The 15,216-nt window shown below is 41.0% G+C and overlaps 1 protein-coding gene across 2 annotated transcripts in view; it reads right to left on the bottom strand.

Moving 5' to 3' along the window:
* The window catches only part of dhx9 (DExH-box helicase 9), a 202,930-nt gene that overhangs the window by 153,098 nt on the left and 34,616 nt on the right, over positions 1-15,216 (bottom strand). For both annotated transcript variants that reach the window (XM_087143419.1, XM_022239222.2), the window contains exon 4: positions 5,210-5,306. In XM_087143419.1, the coding sequence (XP_086999545.1) occupies positions 5,210-5,306 (97 nt within the window). The remainder of the gene's footprint in view (positions 1-5,209; positions 5,307-15,216) is intronic.

Below are 15,216 nucleotides of genomic sequence, written 5' to 3'. Positions count from 1 at the left end.
CTCAACGTGACAGAAACGTGTTCCACTGACTGTGTACTACTGGTCCTTCACATTCATACTCTCAAGATGAACTTTTGCATCTCCGTTATTCATCATGTTGTCATGTTACCACAGAAAAACTTCTGTTTAAAATTAATGAAATTTTAAAACACAGAGGAAAATGGGCAAAACAACACAAACGAGGTCTAAACTGTAAAGATAAAATCTCTGTCATTGTTGGCCATCAACCACTCATTCGTCATCAATCATGATTTGTGTCTGCTGGCCAAACACTGGTTACACCTTCATTTCAGAATGCTCCTCCCAAGTCAGGTGGACACCATATTAAGTTCCTTCATTATGTTTGCACCAGTGGAGTCAATATTTTCATGTTGACCGAGACCTGGTTAAAGGACGGTGACTGTGCTTATATATCAGCAGCCACTTCTTCAGGTAACAAACTTCTGGATCGCCCGTGTGACAGCAGATGTGGTAGCGGAACAGCCCTTCTACGTGAAAAAAGGTACCAAAAAGGTAGCTGCTGCTGAAAAGTCATCTTTTGAGTTTTCTGAATGGATTGTAGGTGTGTGTTCTCACCAATTGCGTATAGTCATCATTTATAGACGACCGTACTCCTCTAACCATTGTGTCACATCATGCTTGTTTTTATGTGAGTTTTCTGATTATCTTAACACTGTTTTATTGTCTAACATACCTTTGTTAATTGCTGGTGATTTTAATATTCATGTTGATGTCTCTGATGACAGCGATGCACTTCGTTTTTCCAAAATAATGGAATCATTTGACCAACCCACTCATGTACAAGGTCACACATTGGATTTACTCACTACTCAGAAGTCAGATTCATTACTTCAGTGCAGCCCAATTAGTGATTACTTGTTTACAGATCATTCTCCAGTTTTGTGTACATTAAATTTGAGTAGACCGAGCTTATCTATGAAAACTGTCTTACAGGAGCATCAATTTTGCTGACATGAAAAGGTTCAAAAATTATATTCTGTCATCTGAACTTATATTGCGGTGATTTAACATCATGTAATTCTAAGGACTCTGATTATTTTTCCACTTCTTATAACGTTTTACATTCTATTGTTAATCATGATGCTCCTGCTGTAACTAAAACCATTAATGCTCCGCCTTGCGTTCCATGGTTTAATGATGAGATTAGACGAATGAAAAGAGAACATGGGAAACTTGAACGTAAATGGATGACAAGCAAGCTTCAGCATGACTACGACTTATTTAGGCAGAGCACAAATAATGTTTTGTTGCCTTCACATACGGATGATTTGACGTTCACTGAAGAGATGGGGTGATTTTTTGGTCAAGAAAATATCAAATATTCAACTTAAATTGACATATGCAATAAGTTCTTCTCAGTCGTCTCCCCCTTCTGGCACTTTTTCATTTGATACTTCATCCAGTTTTAGTCGACTTTCTGTCGATGATGTTCATAAGATCATTTTTTATTCTAGTATGAAGTGCTGTGCCGTTGACCCCGTTCAAGGAAGCTACTTCTTAATTCTGTGGACACACTTTTACCTATTACTCAGTGCTTTGGTTAATTCATCTTTCTGCATGGGCCATTTTCCAAAATGTTAGAAATCAGCAGTGGTCTTACTTTTGTTGAAAAGCCCTGCAGCCAATTTCACGAAACTTTGCACTATGGCATAACTCCACTTACGCCACATTTCATTGCGCATGTTGCAACCCAAATTAAGACGGATTTCACAAAACTTACAAACCAAATTATGGCATAACTTACGCAGTCATTTTAGGTGATGTAAGTTGCACCAAACGAAGTGAAAATGAACCATGTGACTTGTGTATCGGGTCCAATTAACCCACATCATTGCCGAACTTACTAAGGTTTATACGTAAAAAAAAAACAACTTTGTTCCATTCCAAGATGGATTTTTTTTTTTGGGCGTTGGGGAGATGTTAATTTACAACAGGTTTTGCCCTTACCCAACGTATGTATCAATAAATACTGCATGCTCAGTACTTGTGCAAGAGCTTGCGAAAAAATTCACAAGCTCACTTGGGTGGGACTCGAACCCATGACTTCCCACCTACTAGTGCAGTCGTCTTAACCACTCGACCAGCGAGCTTGCCATGGTCAGCTGGCCGGTCTGAGTCAGGTGTAGCAGCGAGTACTGCGAACTATTTCAAGATGTTTTTGTTTTTTGTTTGTTTGAGTTTTTTTGGTGATTAAGTGGTTAAAAAATGCAGATCTTTGTATTACTTTGTGGAATGCAATGCTTAAGTGCTCTACTTCAGAGAAATAAAAAGAAATACCAATCAGAAGAGTGGCCCAAAATTCAATTTTCCTTGCCATTCGCTATTCACCAAGAATTTTATTTCCTACCCATGGACGGATGTTAGTACATCATTCTTGTTTCAGGGACTTCACATTTTCTTTGAATAGGTTTTGTGCCACCATGGGGGCCACAATATCTTGCTGTGAGCACAGACCATGACAGGTCTTTTGTTTGTTCAAAGCTAAAAACTGACTCCTGCAGCAAACATCACGAAATGTGGTGTAACTTTAAACCATGCATAAGCCTTGCGCCACAAATTTATGCCGTAGCTGTGCAATATGCTTACGTTCGATTTCACAAAAAGTTGCGTAGATGCACCACGTCAAATATTAAATTTCTTGGACGAGGACAAAAATTGCTTTTACAACAGCTGTTCTTTTCCAATATAACAGCAGTCATCAAACAGTCGTTGAATCACATCTGCCCTTCATATTGAACAATTTTTCATCTTTTCTTCGTCGGAACTGGACAAAAAGTTTTGCAGTTTTCTCACAGCCAAACAAGTTTATTATTGTTGTTCATTTCTCGTATAATCCTTAACCACTTCCTGTCGGGGACTCCGGGATCGGAGACTTATGATTTATATGGGTGGCCGGGGTCGCTGAACTCGGACAAAGGAAACAGGGCCCTGTAACAAAAGACCGTACTCCAAACAAAAGACCAGGCTGCTGGGCGTTACCGGCATTTTTCACTCTCAAAAGTGGTGATAATCCAGCGTTATTTTGAAACCCTATACCAGGGTTTGGGGCATTGAGAGCAAGCGGATTACCACTGGGGATAAAAGCGCTCCACCACCGCAGCGATGAGCCACACAGCACCGCTGCACGCTAATCTGGCCCCTATTGAAAAGAGGTCAGCAGTGCACTGAGCCAGGTTCGTGAACAAAAGACAGTTATATAACACCGCACAATCTGGGCTCTGTTTACAAGGCTGCAGGCCTGGCTGAAATACTCGTGCGTCAATGAAGGTCACCTATCAACTTAGAGTAGTGCCTGAAGATTACTTCGTGCGGCTATAAACGACCATTAAATAAAATGATGAATTTTTTGAAGGATTTTGAAAACGGAAAAAATGAGTCATGCCGGCCCAGCATCATCAACATTGAAAAATGCCCCAGCACGAAGTGGTTAATGACTCTAGTAATGAGGCTTAACCGAACCCGACAAGCATGTCAAATCATTCATTGTCACTTCGTTTGGCGCAACCTACACCACCTAAAATGACTGCGCAAGTTACACCATAATTTGTTGCATAAGTCCCGGACTTATGCAGTGTGTATGTTTTGTAAAATAAGTTTTATTTGTTGCACAACTTACGCAATAAAATGTGGCGTAAGTGGAGTTACGTCATTGCGTAAAGTTTCGTGAAATCAGCTGCTGGTCAATCCATGATAGTTGATTTCTTGCAATTACCGGCACATGTAGCATGTACCAGTAGCAGTGGGAACCAGTGCAACAGTACTTCCCGAGCATGTAACCTGTATATTTTGATGCATCTTATTCTTCACTACACTTGATGCAAAATTATGCATTTCTCTTTGTGATTTGACTTGCAATAAGAAAAACCTAAACGTAAGCCCGAGAAAGAACTCAAATTTCACCAATTGCACATACAGTATCTGTGTCTTATTTATTTTTGAACTTTTTTTGCTAATGAATGAGACAGAGGTATCTTCATTGCATGAAGTTGTACTTGTTATTTTGTTCCATGACATCTATCCACTAATGTGTGCAGGGAGCTAGAGAGCAAACCTCCATTACCGAAAGTTCAACTGAGACATTTATGTTCTGTAAATGTAACTGCACAAATGGACAGTAGTCTCATTTTCAGTACTGCTCAGCCAAATCCTTCCAACATGTTTTTTTTATGGTAGAGTACAGACCAGACAATCCGGGTGCTTCTCAATACTCTGGATTAAAAACTACATGAATATACCAGTAGCAGCAATAGTAATAATAGACATAGGATAGGCGTTTACATATTTCACTCCATATGAAGGGCACTGCAACAAACTTAGCTGTAGAATTACATTTTGGAAGAGAACTGTAACTACTGCACTGGGGCATAGAATGTGACATAAGAAATGAATTTTTCCTTTCATTATTCATGAATTTTTCATCCCAATATTCAATTTTGAAAAACAATGCTCGACTAATCGATAATTCAGATTACATGTCTGAATATTCTGACATTTGGCACAGCCGTATTTTATATCAATTTTTTTAAATCGTGAATTATGGGAGAAAAATTCTCTTGTCTCACTGAAACCAACATAATTTTTTTACCCACGCAAACACAAACAATTTAGGCTACCTGCATGCAGCTGGCACATAAAATTTGTCTCCAACATTTCAAAAGTTGCAGTGCAAAAAATGGCACCACCATATGATCCTCTTACCAGCACATGTGAGGTTTTAGTATTGATAAAATAAAAAAACCAAACCCACTGCTTATTATTTCCATATGGAGTACTGATGTGTGACGTCACTGTGAACCAGAAAGTTTAGTGCAACTGAATGGAGTACGCGCACGTGTTGGTTCAAGCGCTGGTTCTTGCCCTAATGCATTTTACACACTAATTGTACACGTGATGTATTCACTTTGGTACTCTATTAACGACAAGCAAAACTTCAAAGTCTTAACATGATGGCAAATAGCTGAATGTACGGACAAATAGGAAGGACAGCCGCCTGATGGATAGATGGACAGACAGAACTTGGCATTATATACACATACATGCTGCACAATTCACAAATACCTGTATCCATACATCAAACTCATCACTATAGTTCTGCAACTAAAAAGATGTAGGGATGACCATTCCTCTCTCCTGCATGTGCAATTGTGCATCTCAAGATACAACTATAAACAATTGAAGATTTTGTTACCTTTTGGAGGGTATGCTAAATCTCCAACAGCAAGGTGAGGGGCCAGGGACACTCCTGTTGGCAGTTCACATGGGGGTTGACTTTCTTCATGTGTGGGCTAAAAGTGAATCAAATTTAATGTATTTAAGTTGATACTCAAAGATTTTCTCAAAGATTTGTTTCATCATACACACAGTATTAATACAGGCACATATCCATCTACATGTTCAATATACGATTAAATAAACCCAAGTATGCCAAGTTTACAAGCACACATCTTCAAAACAGACAAATGTACAACTATTTAATACCGGAAACATGAGGCTTGGTTTATAAAAACCTGAATAAAACTAGTTATTAATGCAATAACGTTATCATGAACACAACCATCACATTTTCATGGAACTAAATATGACGGTAATGGTTGTAAATGAGACATCAAGATGTGACATAGAAATAATGATGGATTAAAAAAGTCTGTAATGTGGTTTGATTTTATTCCTGTTGTGTTTGATGTTGTTTTGTCTTCTTACTGCCTGTACCTAAGTTCAGGTGAATAACTGAGAGATTGTGTATTTTGTAAAGTCATCTTAGTTTATGGTAACATTCGTAACATGTGGTGTCCTGAGTGGTTACAAGCATGCATGCTGATGCTGCTCTATTACTGCCAAAAGTTTCAGTATGCCCAGTTGCCCCAATCAATTAAAAATAACCCATCCGTAAATTTAGAACACCCAAGGAATCTGCAACTGTTGTGAAGAATTAAATTTGCAGACTTTTCTAACCGTGATTGCAATCGTGTCCTGTTTGTTACTAACATGCAATGTGTACCACGTGGAGCCTACACTTGCTGGTGTATTCCAGTTTAACCACAGAAACACAGCCTTGTACCCAGTATGTATGGGCAACATGCATATGAAATGTTTCCTAAAACAGGGAACAAGGAACAAAGTCACGACCTTTGTCGAGTTTTCATGTTGGTACAGTTGTTATGAGCGTGACTCAACATTTACGGTTCATAATCAAAAGAAATCTAAATCAATCCACTGCCATCGCACACTATTTCTTCATTAGAAGGTCAGTGTTGAGAACTTACAGACTATTCTGTACCCAGTGCCGTATATGTATACATATAGCTCCCATACGTACAACCCAAGACATACATGTACACGTAACCAGAGGTCTATGTATGTTTGACCCCTTCACACCGGGAAACGGCTAGAGCCATCGTAAAAATTGAGATCCTCAGCCCGCTTTTCAGCTATTATTCTCGGCCCACGCTCGAGTGAACAGGGTGAAAGAAGGCAGCCCTGGATCTTGCATATATGGTGATTGGCCTTTGTGTATAGCCCAGAAATGAAAAGACCGAATTTGCATCATAATCACTAGCTTCACAATAGTCCCCATTTTGAAAAGAGGCAACGGGAATGTGGAAGCTTGAGTAGAGCCGCATGCCACCGAACACTCAGCCTTTTCACTGTGTAATTCAAAGTGTGCAGAGCACGCAGGGCCACAAACCAAGAATTTGCGGTTTGGCAGGTGGCCTTCGTGGCCAAGCAAGGCTGGAATTCTTTGAGTCGTCTTTCGGAAAGAAATTCCCATCGTCCAGGGGTTAAGAACAGAACAGAGGGATTTTGCAACTTGCAAGCTCCTCAAAATATGGACCATTAGATTATGTTTAACTTTGGGGGTTCATTTTTCATGAAGCGAACAGCAATGAATTTATTCAGCAGTCATGAACGTCATTCAATTCTGTCAAAAAATTGACCGCGAAAAACAGCGAGTAAAATCAAAATCGTTGCACAACACAAGCTCTCCAAAAAAAGGGCACAAAAGCACCCCAAACCATCATCTTTTTGACTGGATCGATCACATTTTCTTCCAAGTACATTACAGAGAACCACAGTCCCAATACCGATCATGATGAATTTTGCAGCATCAGTCAATATCTCACGGTGACGTTAGGGGAATGTTTTGCTGCATCACGGGCTGTTTGACCTTTGACATCAGCCCAGAGAGTGTGCCCTCTTTTTCTTTTGATATTCATGAGAACCTCCTTGGAATGGCGATACTCCGAGATTTTTCTCTTTGTACTAAGTTTTCTCACAAGAAAATCTGTCAAACAGAATGACGTTCACAAAAAACGGCCCAAAAAATGACGTCCAAGATATAAAATATGATTCATGATGAACATCTAATGCTCAGAGTCCTTCCCCACGTGAAGTGGGTCAAGTCTCCTTGTGATACTGACCCCTGCCCAGCCTACACATGTAAATTTCCCATGCGTCTTTTACAATTCACTGAAAAGATTTGATTATGTATTCTGCCCCTTGACCCTCCACAATGCACTGCGGTCCCAACGCCATGTTTGTCATTCTTTTCGAAGCAGTAAGGTCACCGGAGTCGAAGTGGGGAAGGATGGGCAGGAGTGGCTGGGCAGGGGCAAGTATCAGCAGGAGACCCAACCCATTCCACGTGGGAAAGGAGTCTCCTGCGTTCACATACCCCTGCCCAGCCTACATATGCAGAGTGGCACTAAACAATGAAGGATGGTCGGCGACAGGAGTATATTAACTAGGAGAACATACAGCGGGCATCGTGAGAGTGAGTGTCCACCCAGCGACCCTACTAAGTCTAGCTATCAGCCACCCAGCCCACAGCAGCGTTGGATGTTGCCTGGACTGACAAGCGCAGGGTTGCTCTGCCATGGGCCGTTTCATTCCGCAGAACATCTTTAAGGTAGCATTCGGTGAAGGTGGAAGGAGATTTCCAACAAGCCGCCTGGCAGATTTCAGCTGGAGGAACCCCTCTGAAGTATGACCAGGATGTAGAGGTGACCCGAACATCATGGGCCTTGACGTAAGCCCAAGTCATCTCATCATACTGAGCCGGCTAGCAAAGACAATGGCTGAGACTGTCCACCAAGCAATAGTAAACTATCTGCATTACCGCTTTGTTCGAGCTCCAGAGTCTTTTCTGAGAGATTCGAGCGTAGGCACCAGAGCCCAAGCAAGCGACCCTTTCCCTTGGGGGTGGGTGGGATTTTAAAAAGACACGTTCCTCCCCAGGCTTCATGCGTTTCTCTGCAACTAACCCCTATCTTGTTAAACTATGCTCCCACTTATTGCCATCCGCCCTTTACAGCAACCTGATTTTAAACTGATGGCCTCTTGTGCCCTCATGCTCGCTTTGTTCAAGCTCCAGAGTCTTTAGTCTGAGGTACGGGCAGACAGATTCTTTGCTGCAACTTTCAGATCCCGTCAACCTTCCTTCCCTTTGCTCCTTTGTAATGCGGGCATAACCCCTTTCCTGCCCCATATCTCACCCATCCCTAACTCACCGCCATCTCACCCTGCGCAACTTATTTGTCAAATGCAACTTCTTTCTGTTTACACCTATTTCCAAGGGCTCATTCCCCTTTATTTTGCTCCCGTCGATTGGCGAGCTACTGTAAGCATGCTTTCACAGCAAACAGGGTCATTCCCTTTTACCCTGCTCCTCTCTGTCATGAGGCAAGCCACTCTTTGCCTTTTTTTAATATAGCCATTGCCTTTTTTTAATATAGCCAAGGCACAAATGCTTGAACGGCTCACATAGTGCCATTCAGAGCAAAAACGCACAAACTACGGCCAGTAGCCAGCAAAATGGTTTTACTACGGCCTGACCCCCAAACATAATTGATCGATATGATGCTCAGATGTCATTACTTTCCCTTATTTTCATGATATCAAATTTTGCTATTTTTTGCCCATCCTGATCATGTACCTTCAAAGTAATGCAGTCAGAGATTTGGAAGAGAAGCCAACATTTTAGAGGGCATTTCCCAGTTTGGCTGGAATTGACTTTTCCCTGCTCCAGCCTTTCTTTTGGCAAGCCCATCTTTGCTTTTCTTTTATTATAGCCAAGGGGCTTATTAATTCCCTTTTCCTCAGGCTCCTGGTTTTTCCATGGAGCCAAACATTGGTTACTCTCCCTCTCCTGCCCTTTCGCTGAGCCAATCTTTGATTACTTTCATAGCCAGAGGGCACCTCCCTCTTTAATATAATTATACACAAATGTATATTTTTTTTATTTTCCATTTCTACTGTATTTGTTACTGTTTCAAGACTCCCTTTTTTGGAGGAAGGTTGTTAAAACCGTTTCAAAGGCATAAAGCTAAAATGGTTGGCTATGATATAGGTCAATCACCATCCCCGGCCATGATCACCAGGGCCCTGATTGCCTTCCATTGCACCTACATGTATGCCAGGTTGACTGGTCCCTTGTACTCCTTGTACACATTCCATAGGGGCGCACTCAGTGCGATGTCAACTTTTACGGTTTTTGTGGGGTTTTTTGTATTTGTTTTGTTTTTGGTTTTGTTTTTTGTTTGGTTTGGTTTAATATACAGAACCCATCCTAGGTAAGTGAGAAAAAAGTGTTTCGGTGTCTTTCTATTAAATATAAGCCACAAAACCCTAAGAAAACAAGACCAATAAATAAAAGCATGGATGTCAGGACCAAGAGTAAAGCTTTAATCTGTGTCCCCAACATCATATTCAATGAGTTCAAAACCACATTTCTCTCTTGAATTTGCCCCTGACACCTGAAGCTGGATCCGTCCCTTAAGCCCACTTCTTGCAGAAACATTGCCTTTCACTTCTTCCTTTCGGGCTTATTCCTTGAATCTTGTCAAAAAGCATTGTGATTTAAATCACAACTGGCATATCCATCGCTCTGTATGCCTAACAGACCTTCGCTTTATTAACCTTAGCCACACATTTTTATGAACGGCCAGAAGAACAAATATGTTCTTCCACGCTGTAACAATTCTATTGCCTCAATCCTCTTTCTCCTCCAACGATTGTTGAAATGAGAAGTATTGCCATAATGTTTTTTCCATTTACATTTTCCAATAATTTTTATAATCATATTTTATTTCCGAATATGTGTGTTTGTGATCTGTCATCGCTTTGCCATGCATAGTACGAAAACTTCTACAGCTGTGACGTTGCCAAAAAAACACGTTTCTTGAGGCCATCGCTTGCAAAGCTCCTTGTAACTGCCAGGTCAAAACTGAAACTTTGTAAATTGGGTCCACGCCGAAAATTGCAAACGCTACTTGGTGTCATCCTTCTTTGAATATCGAGGGGCCGGTCTGGTCATGTAGGCTTATTGCCCACAATTTGCTATCGAGTCGTACTACGTGAACTCGCTTACTGTCTTCTAAATCTTTCCTGACCTCATTTAGTCGCCAAATAACTGCTTACTGTGAGCTACCTTATCATACCCCCATTAACATAGCTTCTTAGTCAAACTATACTATACTAAAATGGCATCTAGGCCAGAGCATTTGCGACTAATGCTAATCCAATCCACTATGTATAACACCATTAAATTTAGCACTTAAAGGCTGTCTACCACCAACGCATGGCCAGTTATCTCTTGAAAATGCCCTTGCACTTGTGTATTGTCGGGGATTTAACCTAGGGCCTGTCTATTCATTTAGTAATTCCCATTTCTCGTACATCCACTGTTATTATTGTTCAGTTGTGACACCATAAAACACTAATCCACAAATGTGTGTCAGTGTTTTCAAAAGATTTTGCAAGTGTCACAAACCGGTGACCATCTTCAAAAAAGCATTGCACTGAGGCTTTCCCACAGGTCTACATGAAAGTCTTCCCACTCCAATGGGCCCCAAACCGATCATCATAAGATGGCATGTACATTAAACCCTGCTTGCAACAATGTCACTGAAGTCTGAATGGCTCAAGCAAACTGAGGAATTTATTGATAACGTATGCGCATTTGAGTTTAAACAAGAGCTATATAGTTGTTCACGAAGCCCAGATAAGCCTGCAAGCACATATGCTATACATTTGTTCATGCGACTTAAAAACAGTAATTTTCTTTTCAAATACAACACTACCACTGCATGAAAAGGATGGCAAGGTACAATTTAAAAAATGTAATACACACATATATTTTACATACATGTATGTATAGCAACTTTGGCATTAAGTGGTAAATGAAACAAACCCTGCCGATATTAGCATTTATCAATTTACAGTAAAGCAATGCAAATAAAGTTTTAAATTTTAAACATGCATGTACATGTAGGTACATGTACATTCACAAAGGAAAAGGAAAAAAAAGAACAAGGTGATGTAGTCAGACACTAATCTATTTATCACTGTTTTCATCTGGTCAGACACTTATCTATTTATCACTGTTTTCATCTAGTCAGACACTAATCTATTCATAGCAGTCTTCATCTGTACTATGGACTGAACATGTGTCTTCAGTGACTTCTGGAATATCCTTCAAATTGTCTACATCACTACAAATGGACAACGATGCAGAGTCAGTATCTTAACTGTCATGTTCAATCGTCACAGATTCAGGGTTGCTAACAGTACTCTGACATTCCTTACAAGAACAACCAGGTCCACATAATTGATTAGCTTGTCAGAAATTGCACATTTTTTAAAATTTTCTGTACATTCTCCTCAGTATCCCATTCCACATCAACTGAAAGCGATTTACGGGAGACTATCCATATTAAGAAATATCTGGGTAAGTGAAAACAGGTTGCAAAGATTTCCCCCAAATTGTACTTACCCAGCAAGATCTAAGCCGGTGGAATCTCAGAGCATCGACAGATGGAACTAACTTGTCTTCGTAAGTGCCTTTCCATGAAGCTCTTCTGATGTCTAGAAATACTGTATGTGATGTGTACATTTTCAACGGGACTGAAGAAATATGCTCGTCTTAAGCGTGATTTCGTCTCAAGCATGCTCGTGTTAATTGTGTTAAATTAAGAACCGGGGGATGTCAATGCCACTGTCCCTGTTGATGTTGTGTCCATTCAGGCAGATGTGTATGGCCTCCTTGACGCGTCTTGTGTACCAATGCTGGTCTTGGTCCACGCACTGCACGCCGTCCCAATTGGGGTGGTGACCAGCTCCCCAGGTGTGCTCGGCTACCGCTGACGACTCCACACGGGAGAGTGCAAATGTAGTTCCTGCACGCCTGGATGCCCTAAAGCCTGGACAGATCAAGGCAGAGGCACATGGGTGGGGCTAGATGCAAGTCGTAAATAGAACCCGGTTAAGTTGAAGAATTATTATTATTACTATTGAATGAATTTATTAAGGACAAATTCATTTCCCAAAATACATGTGTAAACGGGCGCTGCCATGTATAAGACAGATCAACGGAGCAGGGTGTGAAGCCAGAGATGAAACTGGATCTGAAGCCAGAAGCGGAGCCAGATACAAGGATTCTCACACAGGGCATCCGAATCTGGCGCAGTCACCAGGGGAGTGGAGATTGACTCATGGCAGCCGGCTAAGGTGGACAGCGTGAAGAAATGCCCAGGTGTAGAGCGGTATTTCTTGCATTTACGCTTCTTATGTGCAGTAATCCGGTCGTAGATCCTGAAGGAAGAACCTAAGAACCCGGAACATCAGCAGCATGTCTGGAATGCAGGCTGTGATAGGTCGAAGCGCACCGAGCTGCCGGACAGCTGAGACAGAAACATCTTGGTCAGATAACTGTAGCCGGTAGCCAGAAGCCGCAGTGATGAGTGGCATTCAAGAACTACGGCAATGATGCAGTTCTGTAGCCTGAAAAGTGGTTGGTGAAGAGCCCACATAGGTAGGTGGCACCTCTGAATTGGCACCCATGAAAACGATGGGCCATCAGCCTGAGGCGTTGTAACTTCCAAGTCAAACCCGAGTGAATCACTGAGAAGTTCATCTGATAGCCGTAGTCCATGGCGTGTGGCAGTCGTTGTAGCTGGCCCGGGAGGCGTGGGGCTGTCCTGGTGTGTAGACTGGTGAGCCATACAATGAATACACGTCTTCAACGGTAAGCGCTGGTAGTACGGAGACCACCAAAAGAATTCAGAGCACGGGCACTGGGGATGAATGTCAAACGCCCAGACCGAGCTAACGGGGGAGTAAGTTTACTCGCCCCAATTGCAATGCCAACGGATAGAGCCACTACGAGCCGGGAGATGATCCGGTGCCGGGGGAATGGATCTGGCTGGACAACAGAGACCACTTCAGTCTTCAAGAACGTCCCTTGTGAGGGATGAAGGACAGCCAAGGCAGAAAAGAACAAAAAAACACAGCATGCAAAGAACAAAATATGAAAATAAGCACTCTTACCAAAAGATAAGAAATCACTCTTTATCTCATAACAGGAATCAAGTCGATTCACAAAAGTGAAAGGTACGGAACTCGAAACTCGGAAAATGCCATAAAAGACATGTCCGTAAATGATAGGCGCTGAGAAAAGAAGGACAAACATGGCGGTGGGACCACAGCGCATTTTGGAGGGTCAAGGGGCAGCATGTATAATCAAGTCTTTTCAGCAAATTGTAATAGGCACATGGGAAATTTGCATATGTAGGCTGGGCATGGGTATGTGAACACAGGAGACACGTGATTTTGCACACAACAAAAAATTAACATCTAAATTTACTCTGTTAATTGCCGCATAAAGCAAGCCAAGGGATCAAACAAGTGCTTTTATATGAATCTTAAAGGATCCAGGAACTGAATTTTTCTTAGAATCACTTTTTGTGTATCTCTACACTCTTTTCCATGTATGAAGACTGTTTGACTTTTTTTTTTTATTATGTGAATTAAACAGTGCACTTTTTCATACATTAAAAGTTGACCAAACATTCTGGACAAGTGAGGGCGCTTTCACTTTGATGTAAATCCAGGAAGACATGGTTCAGGTTGCATGTTTTCATGTTTAAATTGCGAATCCTAAATTTGCTATCTGGGAACATTTCTGTGAAAAGGAGTTTTACTGGATTATTGCCATATAACAGTACTTACACAGCAATAAATTGCCAAAAGAAAATGAAATCTGCCATAGCAGAGGTTAAAAAAATCTAGAAATTTTCTGTGCACAAACCAGTGCAACAATGAGATTCAGTGCACTGGGTGACATCATAGTTCTGCTCATGAATATGCAAATATATATCAGAATAAAAACCAACAAAGCACAAAATATGGGTTAAGATTGCAAAACAAAAATTTAAAAACAGGTTAATTTAATTGAAACCCAAAGATGCCATTTTAAGGGTTTTCAGTAAAATGTATAAAAATATTTCTATTTCCTGGTTCCTTTAAAAGATAAAAATACCAAACTGTTAATTGCTTGTATAATAACACCTTGTGCTATCATGACATCATTTTTCTATGACTATCTCTGCATAAAAGTTTTTCCTTGGTGTAATTTTGATGAAGATGCAAGACTGCTAAGTTTAAAAGGCCTCTTGAAAAACTGTCTACAAAATCAATGGCTTGAAATAAACATTTGACATTCAATAATAAATCACCTGATGACATCATCAAAACCTCACTCTTTGAGGACACAGATCTCTTAACCACTTGCTGTCAGGTGCGTTTAAAAATGAAGCGCACACACACAAAAGATTTTCATGATTTTCATTTTTCAAAATTCTTCAAAAATTCATCATTTCATTTAATGGACATTTAGGCGTGAGGTCAAAATACAGACGGTTTAGAAACAGTTGAACGGTTAGTGTTAATCCCCCTTCATTCCGTTTGTCTTTTGGTGTTGGACAGTTCAACGGTTTGGAAAGAACCGTCTGCCCTGGACTGTCTAGCTTCACGAGCAACCCTGACAACAATGGAGTTTGTGGCTTACACAGCCTTGGTTGTGAACAAAAGATCCTATTCAGGGAGAACTTCATTGGCCCAGGTCAGTCTTCCCGGGCAGGCCGTGAGGATTAGTGGTTAACACCTTGTGATAGAAAGACGCAAAATCAACTGCATTCCAGGCTACAGACATTTATCTAGCTTCAGATACGTTTTGAGTGGGTATTTCATGACAAAAAGCATCGCCCCAAGATAATTGTTCGTGTTTAAGGGTTTTTTTGGACTGGAAAATAAATGCGTTTATATGGGAGTGCCGGGGAATGCCAAACACGGTTGCCTCATTTTACCGCCTAATATATCGTCTATGAAAGGAAATATTCACGTAGACGCAATGTGAATTTA

Source organism: Acanthaster planci, linkage group LG11 (assembly GCF_054643075.1).
Source record: "Acanthaster planci isolate LZ-2023a linkage group LG11, COTS_SCS, whole genome shotgun sequence".
Classification (NCBI taxonomy): domain Eukaryota; kingdom Metazoa; phylum Echinodermata; class Asteroidea; order Valvatida; family Acanthasteridae; genus Acanthaster; species Acanthaster planci.
Note: the sequence above shows the minus strand (reverse complement) of the source record. Positions and strands in the feature narration are given on the sequence as shown.